At 36.1% G+C, this 26,043-nt stretch overlaps 1 protein-coding gene across 1 annotated transcript in view; it reads right to left on the bottom strand.

Annotated features, from left to right (window-relative positions):
* LOC136031127 (aryl hydrocarbon receptor nuclear translocator homolog) overlaps nt 1-26,043 on the bottom strand; it is a gene marked incomplete at its 3' end in the record, with an annotated part of 112,238 nt that overhangs the window by 79,136 nt on the left and 7,059 nt on the right. The window contains 2 exon segments of the mRNA XM_065710444.1: nt 3,100-3,120; nt 9,539-9,619. Of these exon segments, the coding sequence (XP_065566516.1) occupies nt 3,100-3,120; nt 9,539-9,619 (102 nt within the window).

Raw genomic sequence — 26,043 nt, forward strand, 5'->3', positions numbered from 1 at the left:
TGAAACTTGATAAATAGAAGGATCTTATGTCTCAGATGCTCCATTTTCAATTCGGATCGGATCCGAGGACATAGGGGGTGGGGGGGGAACAGAAATCTTGAAAAACACTTAGAATGGAGAGATCAGGATGAAACTTGATGGGAAGAATAAGCACAAGGTATAGATACGTGATTGACATAATTGAAACGGATCTGTTCACTTTGGAGGAGCTAGGGGGGGGGATGTTGATTTGGAAAAATTAAAAAAATTGAGGAATTTTTAACTTAGGAACGGGTGACCGGATCTTAATGAAATTTGATATTTATAAGGAACTCATGCTTCAGAGCTATTGCTTCAAATCCTGACCAGATCTGTTGACATTGGGGGGAGTTGGAGGGGGAAAACGGAAATCTTGGAAAACGCTAAGAGTAGAGAAATTGGGATGAAACCTGGTGGGTATAATAAGCAACTGTCGTAGATACGTGATTGACGTAACCGTACTGGATCCACTCTCTTTGGGGGAATTAGGGGATGGGGTTCAGTGCTTTGGCGAGTTTGGTGCTTCTGGGCGTGCTAGGACGATGAAAATTGGTAGGCGTGTCCAGGAGCTGCACAAATTGACTTTGATAAAGTCGTTGAATCCCCAATTAGACCATTTGAGGGCTGAAGGGTGAGGAAAAAGCAGAAAAATGAGGTATTTATAACTTACGAGTGGGTGATCGGATCTTAATGAATTTTGAATTTCGATATTTAGAAGGACCTCGTGACTCAGAGCTCTTATTTTAAATCCCGACCGGCATTAAGCCTCTGATTTTCCTTTTAAATCAATCTATTGATTCTTAGAATTTTGCTAGAGCTCATACCATATGAGCTCTTAGCTCTTGTTCTTATCTTTTTTCAATCCTACTCTAGCTTTAAGATAGCATAAATCATAAATATCTGAAATTAAAGCAAAGTAACCATATAAGGGTACTTGTTAATTATTCAGAACTTTTTGACCTCCCTATAATGACAAATACTGAAGTCATAGTCCCATCGAAAAGAAAAACAAGCAAACAGAAGCTAATTTGGAATATAAATTAAATAAGCAAGCCAGTTCTGAGCCATGCATAATTATATTCATCTTCTTTTTTTTTTTTGCTTGAATTTACCATAGAAGATTCGACCTTTTGTTGACCCAGAACCCGGAAAGTTTTACTTTTAAACTAGATTTTTTTAATTTTTTTTTACTAGTAATGTATATAAATCAATAGTCCAAACAGCTTCTTTTACTATGTCTTAAACATGAATACAATATTGGTGACACGCATCGTCGGCTGATAGTAAATTTGACGATACTGAACTTGGCGACGAATTTCAGCTGCACTTTAAGTACTTAGCTCCATATTGTTGTTGGCCTTTCCAAAGATTCGGCGACTTTCTGGTTTTCGATTTTTTTTTCTATTGATTTTATTTTCCTTTGTAAATACTAAACAAAAAAGTCGTCAATCTGAATCTAGAATAAGAAAATCATCAATTTTTAGAAAAATGAAAAGAAAATTGTGTTGTGTTGGAGTCTTTGCCAAACGATGATACGCATATGCATTGCCATTTGTGTTACAAACTTTGAGTAAAACTAACAGAACTACCGTCTAAAAATTTAAAAATTTATCCAGTCAGTGACAGAGGAGGTTTCAGGGGGGACAGAGGTTGTACTTGCCTCGGGCGCAGGAATTTTGGGGACGAAAAATTTCAAATAGATAATCCAACGGTCATGTAATTTTAAAATTTTATTTTTGCTAAAATAAAGTAAAGGGCGCAGTTTGCAGTAAGTATAAGCGAATTGGATCCGAAATTTTGCTTAATACAGAAGAGGCAGTTCAAGATGACGTGACTCTGATGAATTTTGTTAATAAATTAAATTTGGCCTGAAAATTTTTGGGAGACAGAGGGGGGGGGAATCAAAATTTTGCCCTGGGCCCAAGAGAGGCCAGAACCACCAGTGATCAATTATTATTATTGTTTTCAGGCTTTGGGTCTGAATAAAGCAAAAGCAATGGTCTGTATACGAAAGATTCAAGTTACAAGTTGGATCACTTCCTTTTCAGCTTTATGACAAACAGATCAACTATTTAAGATGTTTCCGCCTCAGATTAAAGAAATCGTTCGTGTGCCTCTACACGGTTTTCAGAATAAATGCTATAATTAGACCCATACTCAAGATTTTGATCTGAAGAGGGTAGAGCCATTCCGTAGGAAGACCACTAATAAACTTTGCTAACCTTTAAATAAAAATTTCGTGATTGTACATTTTTTTAACCTCTTTGAGACACAGGTTCAGATCCACCGAAATCTCCTCCTAGTAGAAAATAATTTTGGAAAAATATAACAGACAAATTAGAAACGCAAAGCCGATGCAGTCCCCAAAATGAAGTATGTCAGTCTTTTCCCATTTTTCTACCTTTCTGATAAATTTTTGAACAGAAGTAATTACGCTAGCTGAGTTGCGATCAAGTTTTGAGTTACAGACGGTACCAATGAACCAAACACTTGATACAAATTGAAATTCTAATAGAATCTGAAACGCACAACGATATTAGAATTTACCTAAGAGCAAAAATAAAGGCTCCAAAACTTGCTTATAAGGGTTTTCAATATCCAAATCAAGAGTTTATTTTTCCATAGCTTAGGAGAAATTCGCTCATAAAAAAGAAGATAATACCAATTCTGTAGCGAAACCTAGAGAAATGAACATATTTTTCCGCCATATTTATTTTTGCCGACAGAACATATAATATAATACATTCTGTTGATGACTTTAACGCTGTATCTGTCAATATCAGACCGTGAAATATATTATCAAAGGGTAGGTTAAATTTGCACAAGACTAGAGAGAGTTCTGGCAGAATTCATAAACCCACCACCAATACAATTTTTCAACTTTCAATTTCCAAACCCGAGTTCATACTATAAACAGAAGCATGCAAGGAGCCTATCACCGACGAATAAGGACAGGCCAATATACCCCGAGGGGTATGATTAATTATTGTTAATTATCAAATTGAAAAGCAGCGCATTCAACTAATTAGTAAATACACAAGACATTAGTATTCTATGAAAGTACAGGACGAATCTACTCACAAGGTGCGCTGCTGTCTTGAGCTTCATTTTGCAATGGACATGAAAAAGAAAATTTGCGTCAATCACTTGCATGCTCTGGTTTAATGATGAGCTACCGGTCATGAATTATTCTCATAAATCCCACCATACTTAATATATACATCTTCAAATCTTGATTAGTTCGATTTAATTGTATTTATTTTCTCATCAGACATGTTGGATTCAGGGACGACATTTCACTGACATATTTAGACGACTGACGTACATATCCACTTTGTAGTTGTATATTGCGTCGTACCCGAAACCCATTGGCGTTTATTACAATCTTCTGAAAATTTAATTATTGAGTTCCAAGACCTTACATGGAGGGGAGGGGAATAGATTAAAATTACCAAAAATTGCTCAAAAATTACCAAGAATACTTGTGTTTAGGCTACTAAATACCGAATTGAATTCACATACAGAAAGATAGATTTATTCATATCATTCAGCAATACAACTTATCTTTTTATTATAATCCCCAATCCCAAAAAAAAAAATCATGAAAAGCTTTTCAACCTTGTTTCTGCTCTTCTAAAAAAAAAAAAATGTGGAAAATATAAGCTATGGTCTTTAGTTTTAGGATCGGCAATCTCAACTCTGACAGCTTAGTCTTTAGCAAAGAATGAGTCAAAGCAAAGTCTAAAAAGCGGTATCTGCAATCACTGTTAAAAAAAACTCCTTTGTTATAACTTATAACGCGTATCCAATCAGAATGGCCTTTAACACAAAAAAATAAGTAAAATAAAACATGCAAAATTTTGATAAAGCAATTTTGCTTAAAGGTTATCAAAGTTAGATGAGAAAACTTCAAAGCCATCTTTTTCTCCGGTTTAAAGGTTTAAAACAAACGTCAGAAAAGAAATTAAAACGTTCTACTCCAATACTATGCCACGATTGTTTGAAATCAGGCAGGCTAATGCCCCTATTCCTCCCCTAAAAAATGATGTGCACTAGAAATAGAAACAAGACCTTAATTAAGGAGCCTTTGAGCAAGAAGCTTCTATCAGAACATGGACATTATGGACAAGACATCTCAGAGATCAATCTGTTCACAGCTTTGCATGATTTTACACCTATCACGAATCCCTCCCTTAAGAGAAAATGCGTTCTTAGCCAGGGTCAGAAATAACTCTTGGGCCTTTAAGAACAACATGTTAATGGTATCCGACTCGACCTACCGGCCCCAACATCTATGGTGATAAATGATTATTTGCAAGTTGAGTTCGTACCAAATCGAGGAAATTGTTTTGTCAATAGCCAGGATGGGGGCATGGGACTAAAATAAACAGTCTACTGAAGATCTGGAATCATTAGGATAATGAACGAAAAAGATATTTCATGGAGAATGACAAAAGTAAAAAGGAAAAAGAAAAAATAAACCGAAGGACCAAACATAACGTGCAAATTGGGTTGCTATCCCCATTGTAATAAAATAGAAGATTTAAAACAGAAATCAGATTTCACTTTTAAAGAAGAACCTAAATGGGCAGAAAAGCCTACTCTAAATGTCTATTTACTACGTAGCAAAGCAAGAAATACAATCAAAGCCGTTTCATCCCATGATTAAATAAAAAAAACAAGTTTTTTTAACGGAAAGTAAGGAGCGACATTAAAACTTAAAACGAACAGAAATTACTTCGTATATGAAAGGGGCTGCTTCCTCATCAACGCCCCACTCTTTACGCTAAAGTTTGACTCTTTCAACTCTACTTTTTAAAACAGTAAAAAACTACAGTTCGTTACCACGAACTGTTTGATTGAAATCGTTTGTTTTCGTTTAGGGCAATCAGCTCCATTAAACAAAACTAACTTCTTGATCCTTTCAGGAAAGATCCTTCTTGTTTGCAGGATCAAAAATACAGTACACCTGTTTTCGGCTTAAACAAAGACTTCGCAGAGATCAGCTCACTATAGCCAAGTACGTTTCATTCTCTTTTTTTGGCGGACAGATTAGTTACACAAGGGCTAACGTGACTACTTATTTTAGCTTCTAGAAACGAGGAATATACTCTACCCAAGAAGAGTAAAACTATCAATATTATAAGAGCTGCAACATAGTTACGCAGTCCTCATTGAACTCACACAAAAAAAGGTGTGGCAACGGCTAGTCAGCTATAACCTGTAATCCGCACCATGACCCATTATACCATCACTTTAACTCAAATACTAATACTTTTTGTCCATTGTAAAGAAGAGCAGGTATTGCAGAAGCTGCATGAGCCGCACAGAAGCCAAACTGAATAAGCTTATTATGCAAATAAACCTCACAAAGAAGATACATTGCTTGTTTTAATTTTAATATGACTTCATCAGACAAAAAAAGTTCATAATTTTCTTGTCTATGTCAGGATGGCAAACGATACCTGCCAGTCTCACGGTAAATTTAACTAGTCTCGCTGTTTTGGATCATAAGCTCCAAAAAAAGCGCATATAGTGCTCTGAACAGACAGACATAGGCTAATGTGTACAGAAGATGAAATATTTAAAAAGAAGAGCTTAATTTAGCAGGCTCAGTCGCTTTCAAGATGCTATTTATTTCAGTCTGGATTAGCTAATTCAAGATTTTCATAATTAGTTAAAAAGTAGGGTAAACAATCGCTTTTTGGACAACCTTTATGGGGTCATAATCACTTCCTGGATATTTTTCTTTAACTTGATCTAGGCAAATAAAACTTTCAGAGATTTTCAGAAGTTGATATTTGAGTTTATTCCTAAATATTTATTTTACAGAGCTCTTCTAATTTTTTAACGTTATTTCAGTGTTTGAAATATTTACCAACGTAATGGAGAACAATTAACTTACCCACAGCTACGAAAATAGCAGTTGTGGAGCATTTCAGCTTATCAAACCAAGCACTTCCTTCTAAATATTCTATCTTTTTCAAACATTTGCATATACCTTCGTTTTCAGAGCATTCCATGTTCCTAATAGCCGAAGTTATGGCTGCTATATTCTGTAAACAACCACAATTCTATTCTATCTAACAATGGACCCCCCGTCGAAAGACTTAAGACTTTGCAGAGAGTCACCCCACAAAAATCAAAATTCCATTGAACTCACGGTAATAATTCTAAACTCGCATCCAGTTTCTGAAACTGGTAGTTCCAGTGCCATTTTTTAGATACGGACTGACATCTACGCAAGACCCGTATGTTACGCCAATGGGACTGGTGGACTACGTTTGTGACCCTGAATGTGCTTTCACACATTTTAGCATACAAATAAAATTAATCATCATGTGAATATGCGTAAAAAATGTTTTGAATCATATTTGGTATTAATCCTGATGTTTAGGGGATATCCCGGATATTTTCCGTTATACTTATACCACTTTCTACCCGGATCTCATATATCCCGGATATTTTCCGTTATACTTATACCACTTTCTACCCGGATCTCATATATCCCGGATATTTACTCATGATTAAGTTGCTTCAATTTATGGGTATTAAGTTGAAATAAAAGAGTAATGTATGGCAAAAAGCGTGGGAGATATATAATTTGGTCTATGTATTTGCACATTAGGGAGGAGAGGGGGGAGTAAAGTTAAGTGCTTTTAGGAATTTTTTAAGTAATCCTAAAAATAATAAAGTACCTATTCAAGTTATTCCTAAAAGCACTTCACTTTACTTTACCCTCAACCCTCCCTTATATGCAAATATATACCCTAAATTATATATTGCCCAGGTATTTTGCCACATGCCACTATTTTGTGTCAATTTCATACCCGTAAGCTACTAAAAAAATACATTCAAAATAATGATAGAGGTAGAACGGAAATCCTTAGTCCCTTTTCTTGTACCAAGTTAAAAGACAAACAAGTGCTTTGACGCTAAAATCCACTGAGGTAAACATTTTTGATTTGACTCCTAAACAGCTCCTACATAATAGAAAAGTCATTGTTGACACAACCATAAGATGATGCCATTGCACAAAAAAAGACTGAAAAAACCATCAATCAGTGGAAGCTAACGAGCTGTTACTCATTTCACACAAGATACAATAAAACGTTAGTGTGTGTTCGCTAAACATGATTAACGATATAGTATGGCCTCATTTTATGAGTAATTCGTTTTCGTACTTAGTCAAAATTTGTTAATAGAAAATAGGTCCAGTCTTATAAAAAAAAAATAAGCTTTGGCATTAAATTCAAATCTTTTCTTTTAGACTTTATAAAAGTGAAATTTGACGGAATGCACAGCATGGGTCTATCAGTGTGGGTTTTTCGAATGGAACTACCGACCAGCTGATCAAACTTAAACACATTTGACACATGCGGATCTAAATGGATTTGATAAACACTAATTCTTATTGGGTTCACTTGCAGGAATTTCAATTTTTTATTGGAGTTTAGCGTTATGATCAGGGTTTGCGGCAGAGACAAACGCCGGATTCTTTCTTGGGATTACAATTTAGATATGAAGTGCTCAAAATTCAAGATAATTTAGGAACCTTTTTTGGGGGAGAGGGACAGATACCAAGACCCTATCCGGACGTAAGTCCCTTGTTTACTAAATTCCTCTATTAAATTACTATATTTCCACTACTTTTATTTGTTTCATATTATTTACATTTATTTTTGACCCCCTCCCACCGACAAAAAAAATATCCATGTGTGCCTTAATTGTCAATTACCATAAATTGGATGTTTCTTTAAATAATGAAACGAATGAGTTCTTTCCTGCAGTTGTGATCTCCCTACGAGTGCTGTTGGCTCTTTCTCCAGCCCCTTCCCCCGCAGAATACTCAAATAGCGTCGCTACTAATTCGTATTTCACGAGAAAAAGAAAAAAGTCGCTTTGAAATTAATAATAAAATACAAATGCAGGTAAATTATCTGGAGTTGATCTAAGAAATGTGCATTGAAAGTGAAGCTTTTATAACATTAAACTCTTAAATCACTCGAAATTTTTACTATTGTTCCCATAATCTCCTGTGTTTTTATGTAATTCGCAAATTTCGAAAAAAATATCGTTCGAACCTCGATCGCACCAAAAAAGGTCATGCCTGCTTTAACACACATACTTTTTAAACTAACTTCTATAGATGTAACTATAGATGTAACTATAGATGTAACTATGCAACTATAGATGTAAACGTCTATGGAGCAAGTATGAACATAAGGTCAACGAAGAACAAGGACCATTCAAAAATTTGGCTTTTTGATCAAATTTTTTTTTTTTTTTAATCCCAAAAAGTAGTATTTCAAAGAAAAATGAAGAGCCATTCCTAACTTAAAACCAGCAAAAATATGTCCTATAATAATAATTCAAACTCAAAATGACCTGAAACTACTATCAAAGAATAAATGAAATCCAAAACGAATATAAATTAAAATAAATGATCATATCAAAAATAAAGATTACAGATACTAATATAGATTAATAAATACATCTTAAAAGGAGTATGTATTCAATTGTATATTCAAACCAAACGTAAAACGAATAAAAATTACTAAAACAGGAGTTTGGCTACTGCCCCCTCCCCCTCTCCTAACCATACAAGTTGTAAAGACCATTGCGTCATTTGCGTTTTTACTGAAAACTATGTGTATTTTGAATAGTGTGTTATAATTGTTCAAAACATCTGAAGAAAATTAATCACTATAATAATTAAGATGACTGGAAAGAACCAATGAAAATAAACCGAATGTTTAATATATAACGGTATTAATTCCTGAAACTCTCAGCAACTCGACACTTTATTTCACTGTAATTTTGTGATTTTCAATGTTATAAATGTGAAAAAAAAAACGTTCATAATGTGTTTTGTTTTCAGTAGAGTGTAAATGAGGCAAATAACGCAATGATGCGTTATTTGCCCCCCCCCCTCCAATAATTTGAAGAGAAAATTATTATATATCCCATGCCCAATGACTATCAAGATATGGACCCCTCTTGCACCCCCCACCCCCCAAATAAAAATGCTGGAGATTCGCCCCTGCTTGATTGATAAAAGAAAGTAGTAAGATCCATGTGTATTTCACAGGTACAATTAGGGGAACAGATTACCAAACCACGTATTTGATTCGTTCAGGAGTCAAATATATTAAATCCATGAAAAGCACGCAGAAACAATCCAAAAAGAAAAGGCTTTGCTTCTGTTGATACTAACAAACCAATCACATGGTAGAGAAATCTTCTGGTATTGAAACCTAGTAAATTTAGCTCCCAAAAACAATTATTTAGTATTCGACTGTCAATTTTATTTAGTTTATCAAATGGAGAATATCCTTACGACTGTAAGATTCCATCAAGCTCCTTGGTGTTAAAATTTAAAAAAATATTAAGGGTAAAACAACTCAATTTAGCTTCTTAACGCGTGTTTAACAAGGCAAGACTGAACTGTCAATATAGAAACTGTTTGAAGTGCAATTTTTGAGAACGCTTGAGAGGTTAATATACGATTAGCTTTTACCTTGCAAATCTTTCTTTGTCTTGAGGACATTCTTCATCCATTCGTCCATATTTGCTTGAGGTTGTGTCGTCGTCATCCGAACTAAATGAAAAAGAAAAATAATATGTTAATAAAAGGGCTTACATATTCAAGCAGAAAAGAAATCAAAAGTAAACGGAAATTAAAAGGGGGTTGTTTACACAGTGACAAACAGTATTGTAGCGACAGAAAATAAAGACTAAACTTTTTAGAATATGCAAGGGGAACAGTGAGAGCCGAGCAGGCTATGGTAATTTTGAAACTAGAAGAAAAAATAGGAATTCAGATCAATCAGAAAGAGTTTCTAATTCTTTTAGACTGAATTTACCCTTTTTCTCCAATATGTTTCTAGTTTTTAATTAATCTCAAATAACAACCAAAGATAAAGCAACTGGAAGAAAATTCACAAACCTAAGTCTTTAAATATCCCTGTTAAACATAGCCACCAGTTCTAATCAAATTAATTTCTATTTTAAATTCATTAAACATGAAGTAAGAAACAAGCCCTTATTTATACTTAACACCGCAATCCAAAAGAGGCCAACGCTAAAATAAGACAAGTAACCACAACCCCAAGGGGTAGATGCGGCAACCTTCTCGTGATGTCTCTGAAAGTAGTTGACAAAAGTAGGGACCTGCTACTGCTAATTTCGGCTACTGTCCAGCTCGACATCTGAGCATGAGGGAAGGTATTTTGTGGAAGACGCTGCCGCGACTGAATAAATTGAATCCAGTGATGGCTGCAAAGAAACATACCAAGTAGGGAGGGGAAGGGGTAAATTCCCGTGAACATGGGAAGCACCGACCGTGACGCAATAAAAGATACCATGAGGAGCAATCAGAGGTGGGGGAAAGAACTTTTCTTGCTAGTACTGGCTCTCAAAATTAAGTGCCGTCGCTTGCCGCTGATGGATAGCGGACTGTAGGGGATCCTCCCAATCCTTTGAGGGATGAGTGTTTCCTGTCAAAACCGGTTTGAGGCTGGCAAGTGGGGCTCTCGTCCTTCAACAAAGGGAAAAAAGAGATAGCCAGGCCCTATCTCGAAATAACAGGGGGCACCAATAGCCGTTAGGCTATCGGTGCCTTTAATAGGTGGGGAAGGCATGAAACTCTGTGGCCAAAGACTTGACATAGAATAATAACTTTAAATCAAGAAAATTGTTTTACAGATGAAAGCGCGACGTCTAACCTAACATTTATTCCGCCTTGAGAGCTATCAAATATTCCGGAAACTTAAAACAGCAGCGAATCCAATTTTGGGAAGGAGGAGATGGATAATAGGCCACATTAATTGGGAAGGAGGATTATTCCTATCTAACGTTGAGATACACAGATTAGGTGTTAATTCTCCCTCCCCAACAAAAGAAAAATTAGTAAAATCCAAATTTTCCAAGATTTCGAGGTACTATTCATTCAAATTATAAAATAAAGTATTTTTTCCACTATTGTCCCTCGCCCGAAAATATCCTATGTAGCCTACATGCCTAACAGAATTACCATGTAAGATTATAAGCTTGATAATTATAGACGGCTAGGTGGTTCAATATACTCAGAACAGCATGTTCTGGAAACATGCTAAATCGGCTTCTTTTTCCAGAATGTCAGCAACAACTGATACAAAAACGACAATTTTGCTTACTTCGCTTCTACGAACAACAAATTTGCTAAATGAAAATTGATGCTAGAGAGCAAAAAATTACATCAAGGGATCTGTCACTTTAAGATAAATTTTTACTATTAAGATAACCGTCCCCACTTCAAGGGGTCCAGATCTGGGACCTAATTTGCTTTGCGGGAGGCAACTGCCTCCAAGGCTCTAGTTCACCGTACCCAGCTGAAATTTAGCGTCTTCTAAACTCTGGTCAAGACTAAGACAGGCCTACATAATTTAAGCATCCACAGAAATTAATTAGTTTTCTTCAGTATACCTTAGCCTTTATTGTACTATATGGTTAATATTCCATTTTCATCGGGTCCTTTTCATTTGACTTGGTAAGATCGACTCCAAGTCCCCCCAGGGATTTTGGAGAAATTACGTCCCTGGTCCAGATCCCACTGAAGATAATATGCACATGTCCACTTCTTTAGCAATAACAAGTTATGGCTACCTAAAGATACCTTGTAAGGCTGTCCCCTCCCTAAAACAAGCTTGCTCGCTTTAGAACAGAAACTTGAACGCACCCCCAAAAACCCAAATTATTTATACATCCAATTCTTTTCTCATTCCTGCATTAGATACACACACCCTAAATTACCACACTAACCATATCAATGAAACATATTCCCCTTTTCAGGTATTTATAACAGGAAGCAAGTCCCTGAGCCTAGCGATTAACACGGCAATTATACAGATCATTATGGAATATGTAAACAGGATGACAAAGGTCTGTCGCTGTAAAGTATCCGGACCCTATTGTATATTCATAAGCTATCAACCTGTTCGTAAACAAGCAGTGAATGATCATAATCAGACTTTATAGATACAATTCCGCTTTACGATCAGGAACAAGCTCATCATACCCGTGACTGAAATACAGATATAAATAGATATCAAACAGTTCGTGTTGACGAACTGTATGGAGCAACCAGGCTCAATAGTAACCAAAACTCTAAAAAATGGAATTTTGGTACCAATAGCTACATCAAAAGAATCGCATTTTTAAGCTGATTTTAAATATATAAGTTTCATCAAGTTTAGCCTTACCCATCAAAAGTTACGAGCCTGAGAAAATTTGGGTTATTTTAGAAAATAGGGGGGAAACCCCCTAAAAGTCATTGAATCTTAACGAAAATCACACCATCAGATTCAGCGTATCAGAGGACACTACTGTAGAAGTTTCAAGCTCCTATCTAAAAAAAATTGGAATTTTATATTTTTTGCCAGAAGACAGATCACGGATGCGTGTTTATTTGTTTGTTTTTTTGTTTTGTTTTTCCCCAGGGGTGATCGTATAGGCCCAGTTATCCTAGAATAATGCAAGAGGGCTCATTCAAACGGAAATGAAAAGTTCTAGTGCCCTTTTTAAGTGACCAAAAAATTGGAGGGCACCTAGGCCCCCTCCCACGCTAATTATTCTCCCAAAGTCAACGGATCAAAATTCTGAGATAGCCATTTTATTTAGCGTATTTGAAAAACTGTATAACTATGTCTTTGGGGACGACTTACTCCCCCACAGTCCCCGTGGGAGGGTTACAAGTTCAAAACTTTGACCAGTGCTTACATATAGTAATGGTTATTGGGAAGTGTACAGGCGTTTTCAGGAGGATTTTTTGGTTGGAGGCAGGGGTTGAGAAGAGGGGGATATGCTGGGGGAACTTTTTCATCGAGGAATTTGGCATGGGGAAAGAAAATTTCCATGAAGGGAACGCAGGATTTACTAGCAATACTTAAAAAAAACAATGAAAAAATAAATATGAAAGTTTTTTCAGCTGGAAGTAAGCAGCAGCATTAAAACTTAAAACAAACAGAAATTTTTACCCATATGAGGGGCTCACCTCCTCCTAATACCTCGCTCTTTACGCTAAAGTATTTTTAGTAATTTCAACTATTTATTCTGCGGCTTTTGTGATTCAGGGGTCATTCTCAATGAATTGGGACACAATTTAAGCTTTAGTGTAAAGAGCGAGGTACTGACGAGGGGGCAAACCCCCTTATATATGTAATAAAAACATGAGAATACAAAAGTTCTTTACGTAAGCTAATTTATAAGTTACGTATATCTTTTACTTATAAAAAGATTCGTAGAAAATTAAAAGTTCTAGTTGCCTTTTTAATTAACCGAAAATCGGAGGGCAAATAGGCTTCCTCTCCCGCTCTTTTTTCTCAAAATCATTCGATCAAAATTATGAGAAAGCCATTTAGCCAAAAAAAAAATAAATATACAAATTTCGTTTTAATTATTCCTCTGCGGAGAACCAAAATCAAAACATGCAATGATTCAAAAACGTTCAGAAATTAAATAAAAAAAACAAGTTTTAAAAAAAAAAACAAATAAAAATAAAACAAGGAGCGACATTAAAACTTAAAACGAACAGAAATTACTCCGTATATGAAATACGGAGTAATTCAGAGCAACTACTGAAATACGGAGTAATTTCTGTTCGTTTTAAGTTTTAATGTCGCTCCTTACTTTCATTTAAAAAAACTTGTTTTTTTATTTAATCCCATGTAAGACCCTCTTTACCTCAATAATTTAGTTCGTAGTAGCACATTTTTTTATACTTTTTCAAGTACTACTAGCCAAAAGGGGATTAGACGTTCACTCCCACAGAAAATGTCAACTAGAACCCCCCCCCCTCTCTCGCGAAAAGCTTACAAATTGTTTAAATGTTAATATTTTCAATGATAAATTTAACTCAGTTGATTCAAATGATTTTTCATCAAATTATGTTTGGTGATGCATAATTGCGTATCAGGTAGGCTACTACAAAGGAAGTGCGATGGGTCATTGTGTAGGCCGGGGGAGGATGATGTCTAAAAGAGCACATTTGAATGCCTAAATAGTCTTATTCTCTATGAGCCTTTTGATAAATATAAGAAAGAGTCTAGGGGGATAGAGGCTTATCTTTCATCTCCCTTCAATTGGACCAAGCCTGGATAAGGGTGCTGCGGGAAGATGATTCACTTTTTATTCCACAAAACGCTTCTTTTATTTATTTTAGAGCTTCACTTCAACAAACTGATTTGCCGCATATTTCTTGAAAATGAAAGTATAACAGTTCAAAATAAACATGAAACCTTTTAATCGACAGTGAAACAAATATAAAAATTTTTAATGAATATTTCGGTTACATATACAGGGTCCATCATCAGCAGTAAAATAGCAGGACACTATATGTGTCCAAAATATTCAGTTAAAATTTTATGTTTGTTTCACTGTCGATTAAAAGGTTATATCCCTATTTTGAACTGTTACATTTTCGTCATGGAAAGGCAGTGTGGTCTTCGAAGTTATCTATTCTTGAAAATGTCAGCTACATGAAGAAGTGAAGAGGGGCAGGTGGCTCAAAGAGTGCACCCAAATGTTTTAACTCTCATTGAACATTCATATAAATAAAGAATAAGTTTTGGAGAAGGAGGGAGAAGTAAAAATTGATTTATAGTCTATGTTGATTCCCAGGAATAATCTTCATCCACACCTTTATTATCGGATCGGCGGGTAACAAGTATACCAAGAGCTTTGTTTTCACCAATTTTAAATGGTAATTTCCCTTTTTCCTGTGCAAAATGTTTAAATGTATTTAAACATACGTATTCAACGTATTTAAACACCAGAGAACACTACGGAGGTTGTGAAGAAAAAGATCAAGTTATGCAGAACTTCCATCCACATAAACAATAATACCGGTCTTTGTTCATCCGAATTTTATTTAACATAAAGACTGTTCATCGAAAATTTTGACTCTCAAATCTAATCCAAAATATTACTTGCAATCCAATATTTGAATTATCAAGCAGCGAACTGAAAAAACGGGAAGCTGCTAACAAATTTACAATTATTAGTACATATATTTTAACAGCAATAAATCGTGTATTTACTGGGTTGGCAGCCCACATAATATCCTGGTTAAGTCTGGGCATAATTTGAAAAACGATCAGAAATTAAATTAAAAAACAACTTTTTTCAACTAAAAGTAATGAGTAACATTAAAACTTAAAACAAACATAAATTATTCTGTATATGAGGGGGATACCCCCTCCTCAAAACCTTACTCTTAATTCTAAAGGTGAACTTTTTCTCTAAATTCTTTAAAAACGGCTGCTGAAAAACAACTAATTGAACTAGAATAAGATTTTTCAAGACACTGTAGTCGGTAACAACTCATTCGGCAGCACTGGTTGAAGAGCACGCTAAATCTTAAAAAAGGGCACTGAAACTTTCGATTTCCAATTGAATTAGCCCCCTCCAAAGTTTATTCGACCACCCTTCTCATAAAAACCTTACATCTTAACAATGGGCAACTAGCATAGCCAGGGGTGGATCTACAAGAAATTTTGGGGGAGATCCAATGTGACAAGGGCGCCGATAATTGACCAAATTTATTCTAAAAAGGATCTAAAAAAGAAAAAAAGGATAAGAGGGCGCCAGAAAAAATAGTTACCGTCGTTACCCCGGGGGCTGCAAGAGGAGTCGTCAAACCCAGAGGCATGGTTATTTGATCTTTCGACTATTGTGAACAAAATGTCTATCTCAAAATTTTGATCAGATGTGTTTGAGAAGAAAACAGTGTGGCGGGTGGCTTGTTGCCCTCCAGTTACTTTTGACTTTCAAAAAGGGCACTAGAACTTTTAATTTGCAATTGAATAAGCCCCCTCAGAAATTACTACGACTACCGAAGTGCCTCAGGGAAAAAATAAACAAACGAATATTAATACATTGAACTTTTTGGCTCTTTTCTATAGGCAATGCTATAGGATTGCCTCTGACTTAAACAGGTGAGTAGAATTTTCAATTTTTCTCCTAATAAAAATCTAGAAATATCCAAATAGAATATGGGGGTGGGGCATTCAGGAAGAATTTTCCACAGCGGGTGTTTTCCACGTGGGTGGGGGGTATTTTCCAAGGGATAAACACCGGCTCCCAGCCAAAAGACCGATTCTTGCCTTACAAAAAGTCGACTTTGTAAGCTTTGAACACACAAGGCATTTGAGGTCAGGACTTGAATTTAACGAAAAGAATCTCTGTTTTTCCTACGATTCCACTAGCACAGCGTGTTGTGGACCAAAGTGCCCCAAAATCGAGCCCATTCAGCAAAATGAAGAAGCGGCAGTAGATACATAAAAAATCATTCGGTCTTGCAGAGTAGAGCTTATAGATTTTCTTTTTCCACTGTCAGTTTTCATGATTTGTTTTGGTCTATCTCCATGCTCATGGTTTAAGGATCGTTTAAGAAAATTATAACCTAAACAACAATTATCCATTAAATAAACCCAAACACTTCAATATATTGCCCAATTTGTGGAGGGTAAAGTATGTGGAATGTGGGGCGGGTCGTCCATAATAACGATTTTTATTATTTTTTACAATTTCAAAATATTTTCTTAGTTTTCATTTGTTTTGACAAAAATTGCAGGAGGGAGAGGTGGGGGGGTTAAAACACTTCTCCGTGAGAATAAGAACATACGTTGGAGGCATTCGGATACTCAACTTCTCCCCCAGTCTCGGGACTTCAACAATTGTTTTTATTGTGTTTAATTTTTTTTGGATATCGAACACTAACTGAAAACTGAAGACGCCAAGTTATTTTATAAACAAGGAGGTTCATTCTTTCTCGCGTCGCTCCAAGTAACATGTGTCATACGCCAACGAAGATGGCGCTACTTGGGGCATGTTATCCCAGAGCAGTCAACGTGATCTATCAGTCTCAGTCATTGGAAAAATGGAATGCACCAGTCACAGTACTCTTGGCCATTATGGTGAAGGAACCAAAAGTTTAGAAATAAGACCACAATTCATGAACTATTGGATTTTTTAAGAAACACAAGTATTCTTACTTTTTCTATGTCAGTTTTTTATATTGTTCAATGATGCCTTGCTTTCGGATCGAATATAAGCGTGGGTTTTTTATAAAGATGTTAATTTTGGCTATACAAGTTTATTCATTTATAGCTGAGAATACTCTGAATAAGCAGGAATAGGCATATGAAATCAGATGATGACATATCTAGAAGGACGTATTCGACTGAATAGGCCGAATTGCTGCATAGGAGTTATTTATGTTTGTGTGGGAAGATACTTGAAATATTAGCAGATGAGTACATAGTAGAGGGAGATAATAAAGTAGGTGATCCCTGGGTAATTTTACTTAAAGGATAGAAATCAAATAGAAAAGGAAATATGTCATTTTATTACCCAATTAATCTTCTCTCCAAGTACAATAATCACTACCATTATAATTAGATCTCAGCCCCCCCCCCTAATCAATACGGCCAGCCATGGCCCTAGGCAGCTAACAGAAGTTTGCTGATGTTATGGATTCGTGTTATTTATCGTATAACACTATATCGCAACATAAAAATAATGCAACGTATTTGATGATTTGAATCAGAAATACCAAGGAATTTGGAAAAATTTAGGACTTCGCGGGGGACCTAGGTCCACTCCCTCTGCGTACGCGTGCGTATTGGGCAGTTTTCTGTACTATGGAGTAAAGATTTCTACTTCAGAGTTGCCATATATTTTTAAAAATTACTAAAGTTTACACCTTTGTGTATATTTGAGTCTTCCCAGAGGAGGGGGGGCAATTGCCTCCTTAATCTGCCACTTAGGGTGCATCCTCTTACACTACGATGTGTAAAAAAGAACAGAAGATTTAGAAAAGAAAACTTGTAAGATGTCCTATAAATTTTCGATCAAGAATGTGTGCTAATTCTCTGTTTTATTCCATGTTTAGGGGCCCCAGTTTTGAAAAATAAACATTAGGAGGTAAAAGACCAAACATAAAATGTCAATCCGTATAAAATATTAACTATTTGGATTCAACAAAAAAAGTGGAGCATATAATGTTTAATTATACTTCAATCAAGAATTATAATCAATTGAAAGACATCTCACTGGCCATTCGTTCTATGGAAACTAGAACAATTTTTCATACACTTTAAATGCTTGTAAAAATTTGGCTTAAGTCTAGTAACTTTGTCCGAAACATACCTTCCCCGAAAAGGGTAAAAACATGTAAAACATATCTCACAACTATTTTTAGCAACGTTCATTCAGATCGTCACTAATTAGAATATAAGCAGCCTGTTTTCAGACCGAATAGATGGAATAGACAATCCCTCCAGCAAACGAGCAACAAAAAAGTCGAACTTCTCAATAACGTTTTATGAAAAGACAGCCGACAACATATCAAAATTTGACGGCGAATATGAAGTACTACCACAAAAAGTGAATTAATCGCTCAACAGCGAACCCTGAAAACAATGGCTAATTTCGCCTTTGACAGTAATAAGTATAGAGACGTAAGATATTGCTTGTCCAAATTTTTAATGGCTTTTCAAAATGAAATTAAATAAAAAAACAAGTTTTTTTTTAACTGCAAGTAAGGAGTGACATTAAAACTTAAAAGGAACAGAAATTACTCCATGTATGAAAGGGGTTGTTCCCGACTCAACGCCTCGCTCTTTACGCTTACTTTACGTTTGACTCTTTCTCCCAATTCTACTTTTTGAAACAGTAAAAAACTTTAGCGCAAAAAACAGGTGTTAAGGAGGGAACAGCCCCTCTCATACACGGAGTAATTTCGGTTCGTTTTAAGTTTTAATGTCGCTCCTTACTTTCAGTTAAAAAAAAAACTTGTTTTTTTATTTAATTTCTGAACATTTTGAATTTAATGCAGGTTTGATTTTGGCTCTCTGCACATGAATAATTAGAACGAAGTTTGCATACTATTTTTTGGGGGGTTAAATAGCTTTCTCTTAGTTTTGATCAGACGATTTTGAGACGAAAAGGGTGGGGGAGGGGGTCTATTTGCTCTCCAATTTTACGGTGACTTTAAAAGGCAACTAGAACTCTTATTTTTTTACGAACATTTTTATTAGTAAAAAAATATACGTAACTTACGAATTAACTTAGTAATGAACTTCTATATTCGTATATTTTTATTATGTATATGAGGGGGTTTTCCCCCTCGTTAATGTCTAGCTCTTTAAACTAAAGCTTAAATTTTGTCCCAATTCTTTAAGAATGACCCCTGAATCACAAAGGCCGTAGAATAGATAGTTGAATTACTAAAAATACTTTAGCGTAAAGCGCGAGGTATTTAGGAGATGAACCCCTCATATGTGTAAAAATTGTGTTCGTTTTAATTTTTAATGCTGCTCCTTACTTTCAGTTGGAAAAACTTTTTCATATTTATTTTGTCATTGATTTTTTTTAATAATGCTAGAAAATCCTGTGCTCCCTTCATGGAATTTCTCTTCCCCCATGACAAATTCCTCCAAGGAGAGATCCTTCACGCATCCCCCTCCACTCAACCCCCAAACCAAAAAATCCCCTTGAAAACGTCTATACACTTCCCAATAACCATTACTGTATGTAAACACTGATAGAAGTTTGTAACTTGCAGCCCCTCCCCCGGGGACTGCCGGGGATTAAGTCATCCCCAAATACATAGTTATCGTGTTTTTCGACTATGCTGAACAAAATGGCTATCTCAAAATTTTGATCCGTTGAATTTGGGAAAAAATGAACGTGGGAGGGGCCTAGGTGCTCTCCAATTATTTTGGTCACTTGAAAAGGGAACTAGAAATTCTAACTTCTATTAGAATGAGCCGAAATTCTAGGACCACTGGATTGATGCGATCACCCTGGCAAAAAAAACAACAAACAAACAAATAAACACGCACCAAGGATCGGTCTTCTGGCAAAAAATATGAAGTTCCACATTTTTGTAGACAGGGGCTTGAAACTTCTACAGTGAGGTTCTCTGATACGGTGAATGCGATGGTGTGATTTTCGTTAAGATTCTATGACTGTTAGAGGGTGTTTACTCCTATTTTATAAAATAAGGCAAATTTTCGCTGGCTCCTAACTTTGGATGGGTAAGACTAAATTTGATGAAACTTATCTATTTAAAATCAGCATAAAAATTCGATTCTTTGATGTATCTTATTAGTATCAGAACTCCGTTTTTAGAGTTTTGTTTACCATTGAGCCGGGTCGCTCCTTGCTACAGTTCGTTACCACGAACTGTTTGATAAGAAAATAATCAAAGAAATTAGCCATCAGAAGAGGATAAATAAAAGTTTAAATAGGGATAAAATCCTTTTAATAGACAGTGATAAATTTCAAAAAAAAATACTAGAAATTTCGGTCACATATGGAGTGACTGTCATCGGTAGTGATACGGTATTACTACTGATGACTGTATAATAATATACTGTATCCAACAGTTCGTGGTAACGAACTAGTAAGGAGCGACCCGGCTCAATAGTAACCGAAACTCAAAAAAATGGATAAAATGGACCAATAGTTACATCAAAAGAATCGCATTTTAATGCTGATTTTAAATATATAAGTTTCATCAAGATTAGTCTTACCCATCAAAAGTTACGAGCGTGCGAAAATTTGCCTCATTTATGAAAATAGGGGGAAACACCCCCTAAAAATCATACGATCTTAACGAAAATCACACCATCAGATTCAGCGTATCAGAGAACCTTACTGTAGAAGTTTCAAGCCCCTATCTACAAAAATATGAAATATCACATTTTTTGCCAGAAGACAAATCACGGATGCGTGTTTATTTGTTTTTCCCAGGGGTGATCGTATCGACTCAGTGGTCCTAGAATGTCGCGGAAGGGCTTATCCTAACGGAAATTAAAAGTCCTAGTGCCCTTTTTAAGTGACCAAAAAATTGGAGGGCACCTAGGCCCCCTCCCACGCTCATTTTCCCCCAAAAGTCACCGGATCAAAATTCTGAGATAGCCATTTTATTCATCATAGTCGAAAAACCTAATAACTATGTCTTTGGGGACGACTTACTCCCCCGCAGTCACCGTGGGAGGGGCTGCAAGTTACAAACTGTGACCTGTGTTTACATATAGTAATGGTTACTGGGATATGTACAGACATTTTTAGGGGGATTTTTTTTTGTTGGGGGGGGGGAAGAGTTGAGGTGTGTGGGGGGGGGGGGTACGTGGGAGGATCTTTCCATGGAGGAACTACTCATGGGGGAAGAGACTTTCGATGGAGGGGGCACAGGATTTTCTAGCATTATTTAAGAAAACATAAAAAAATAAATATGAAAAGTGTTTTACTGTTTTAAAATGTAGAGTTAAGAGAAAGAGTCAAACTTTAGCATAAAGAGCGGGGCGTTGAGGAGGAAAAGCCCCTTTCATATACGGAGTAATTTCTGTTCGTTTTAAGTTTTAATGTCGCTCCTTACTTTCATTTAAAAAAAAACTTGTTTTTTTTTGTTTAATTATGTTTTAGGCTGATACTGCATTACTACTAGTAGTAGCTTTACTACTGATGACGGTCACTGCATATGTGACCGAAATATCTAGTATTTTTTGTGAAATTTATCACTCTCTATTAAAAGGATTTTATCCCTATTAAAAATATTATTTATCGTCGTGGAAAAGCAGTGTGGTCTTGAAATTATCTCCATCAGAAGAGCTAACAGATTCGAGTCGATGTCATTACCAGTAGCCCGAGAGATGGCTTCTAGCATTATAGACACACTCTCCATAGAGTCCTAGGGAATTGTATGTGAGCCTGAATCCGCGCATGGGGAGTGATAAAACAAAAAGAAAAATACATTTGTACGGATGAGTATATGATAATCCACTTGAAAAATTCCGCGTTAAAATAAGCCAGGGAAGAGCAAAATGGCCTGGAGATGGTATCTCTTTTGAGCATACAAAAGCGATGTACAAGAGTGGGAGTTGTCATTATCGTACCCATTACACAGGGCTTTGGTTGACTCGGGAAGAGCGTCTTGGGAAGTGCCGGAACTCTTGACACGGGCAGTGAGCAAGAATAAAAACTCATTATTCCGCCATTGTCTCTGTGTTCAAAATAAAGCCCAGAGATTAATTTGAATCAAGCAAATGGAGTCAGTTCACAATAGATTTGAAAGAAGATCAGATATACTAAGCACATTGAAGTAACTGCTGCAACACCTCTACTTTTGTATGAATGAATTCTAACTCGGTCCATTACATGCACTCAAAAGGTTTAGCCAGTTTCACCGTGAAGAGGCATTGGTAACTGACAAAAATCAAAACCCGATGATGGATAAAAAACGATGGAGTAGGCCTAAAATTCATCAGCGAATTTCTTCAACTTCAAATTCGACAAATCCGAGCAAATAAAGATCCGTAATCCTAAATCTAAAGTTTAGGTAAATTTCAAAGTATCCCAAAATACCAACTGTTCCAACTGGTATCTAAAGCTATCTTTTAACAATGCCTATCGAAAACATCTGGCATATCTTCCTCAACCTTTCCACGTTTCAGAGCCAGAGCCCTATCTGAGGACTATCGTAACCGTAATTTCTAGCATTCTAATCGTGTTTCGGAGATTTGGCTTCTTATTCCTCGATAGTTTTTTTTTTCAAAAAGAAAAACATACTGGGCCTTGACTAACCTCACTATATCAAACAGTTTGTGGTAGCGAACTGGTAGTTCGGAGCGACTCAGCTCAATAGTAACCAGAAGTCTAAAAAATATAACATTTATAACACTAGATACATCAAAAGAATTGTTTTTTCTACGCTGATCCCAAATATATATAGTTTACTAGCTGTTGGGGTGGCGCTTCGCGCCACCCCGACACCTAGTTGGTGGGGGCGCTTCGCCCCCCCCAAGCCCCCCATGCGCGTAAGTCGTTACGCGCCATATTAGTTACGCGCCACTGTAGTTGTGTCCCTGTGTCCCACCTGTGAATATATATATATATATATATATATATATATATATATATATATATATATATATATATATATATATATATATATATATATATATATATATATATATATATATATATATATATATATATATATATATATATATATATATATATATATATATATATATATATATATATATATATATATATATATATATATATATATATATATATATATATATATATATATATATGTTTTTAACTACGTAAAACTTGCGAATATACAACATTCTTCGCTGTCCCATTGTCTGTGCATATAAATACCAGATTGTCAGGTTTACCGACTCTTGAACATGCAACATATAATTGTCCATGGGAAAAACAATCCGTATTCAGATCTATACCTCATTATTCTAATGATTGCCCTTGAGCTTTGTTGATTGTGATTGCTAATCGAACGTTCCCTATGTCCCCGTCGTCATTTATATATCCCCCTGTGCCCCCGGCGTCCCCGTTGTAGTTGTGTCCCTGTGTCCCGGTCGTCATTTATATTCCCTGTGTCCCGGTCGTCATTTGTGTCCCGGTCTGTAATTTCATCAGTTGACAAACATGACGTCAGTCGACAAACAACTTCATGACGACATACAACTCAATCCTTATAATGACGTCAGTCGACACACAAACATGACGTCACTCGACAGACAGACAGACAACTTATCTATCTATCTATATATATAAAAATAAGTTGTATGTGTGTCTGTCGAGTGATGTCATGTTTGTGTGTCGACTGACGTCATGTTTGTCGACTGACGAAATTATAGACCGGGACATCGGGACACAAATGACGACCGGGACACCGGGACATAGGGGATCTATATATATATATATTTAAATAAGTTGTCTGTGTGTCTGTCGAGTGACGTCATGTTTGTGTGTCGACTGACGTCATGTTTGTCGACTGACGAAATTACAGACCGGGATATCGGGACACAAATGACGACCAGGACAGCGGGACATAGGGAAATATATATAAAAATAAGTTGTCTATGTTTCTGTCGAGTGACGTCATGTTTATGTGTCGACTGACGTCATGTTTGTCGACTAACGAAATTACAGACCGGGACATCGAGACACAGATGACGACCTGGACACCGGGACATAGGGAATATAAATGACGACCGGGACACTCAAAGAGAAAGCGACCGGGACACAAGGAATGTTCGATTAGCAATCACCATCAACAAAGCACCGGGACACAGGGAATATAAATGACGACCGGGACACTCAAAGAGAAATTACAGACCGGGACACCGGAACACAAATGAAGACCGGGACAAAAATGACGATCGGGACACCGGAAATATAAATGACGACCGCGACACTCAAAAGAGAAATTACAGACTGGGACACCGGGACACAAATGACGACCGGGACACAGGGAATATAAATGACGACCGGGACACAGGGACACAACTACAACGGGGACGCCGGGGGGCACAGGGGGATATATAAATGGTGACGGGGACACAGGGAATGTTCGATTAGTAATCACCATCAACATAGCTCAAGGGCAATCATTAGAATAATGAGGTATAGATCTGAATACAGTTTTATATGTTGCATGTTCAAGAGTCGGTAAACCTGACAATCTATTTACATGCACAAACAATGGGACAGCCAAGAATGTTGTATATTCGCAAGTTTTACGTAGTTAAAAATATATATATATATATATATATATCTATATTCACAGGTGGGACACAGGGACACAACTACAATGGCGCGTAACTAATATGGAGCGTAACGACTTACGCACGCAGGGGGGCTTGGGGGGCGCGAAGCGCCCCCACCAGCTAGGTGTTTGGGTGGCGCGAAGCGCCACCCTAACAGCTAGTTTATATATATATATATATATATATATATATATATATATATATATATATATATATATATGTATGTATATATATATATATATATGTATGTATATATATATATATATATATATGTATATATATATATATGTATATATATATATATATATATATATATATATATATATATATATATATATATATATAGATTAAGTTTAATGTTACCCATGAATAGCTATGAGCCGTAGTAAATTTTGCTGATTTTCAAAAAAGGGGGGAACACACCCAAAAGATTCAAGCAATCTTGATGAAAATCACACCATCAGATTCAGTACATCAGAGAATCCCACAGCAGACGTTTCCCCAAAAAGAAAAATGTGCAATTTTGCGGGTTTTTTTGTCAGAACAAAGATCCTGAGTATATATTACTTTATTTTTTGGTTTTGCTTGCTTTTTGTTTTCCCAGGGGTGACATAAAACCAGGGATCCTAGAAGATCGGGAGAGGGCTCATTTGATCAAAAACCAAAAGCTCTAGTGCCCTTTTGAAGTAGTAAAAAAGGATGGAGGCCAATTAGCCTTCTTCCCGCGCTACTTTTTCCCCGATGACATCCGATCAAAATTATGAGATACCATTTGATATAGCATACTTGAAAGGTCAAATAACTACGCCTTTGGGGATGACATGACGCCCACACAGTTCTTGAGGAAAGGGCTGTAAGTTACGCAATTTGCTCTTTGGAGAGTATTTTTGCCGGGAGAAAGTTTCAAAGGAGAACTTTACATGGGAGGGGGGATTCCTGCCATTGTTGGAGAAACGGTTAGAAAACAAACAAAAAAATAACTTTTAAACTGAAAGTGAGGAGTAACATTAAAACTTAAAATGAACTCAAATTATTCCGTACATGAGAGGGGACTTCTGTTCGTTCGAATTTGACTTGGCTATTCATTTTTTAGTTCTGTTCGTTTCATTCGTAGTAATTTCTGTTTGTCTTAATTTTGGATTATCATGACACTATTTCTGCTCGTGCTAGGTATATAATTGTATACTTTAAAACTTTTTTTGGAAAGGTTTCCATAAAGTAAATCTAAGAATAGGCGAATCTGCATCACCACTGAATTTCCCACGTTAAATAATACAAGTCCATTCTCAGTATCCATCAAGTTTTTGAAAAAAGTCGAGCTAATGTCTTTCGAACTTTCTTTGGACTGATTCCTATGTTTAAGAATTAGATTTAAGAGAGAATGTTGATTATTACA

The sequence above is a fragment of the Artemia franciscana genome, chromosome 9, assembly GCF_032884065.1.
Source record: "Artemia franciscana chromosome 9, ASM3288406v1, whole genome shotgun sequence".
NCBI lineage: Eukaryota > Metazoa > Arthropoda > Branchiopoda > Anostraca > Artemiidae > Artemia > Artemia franciscana.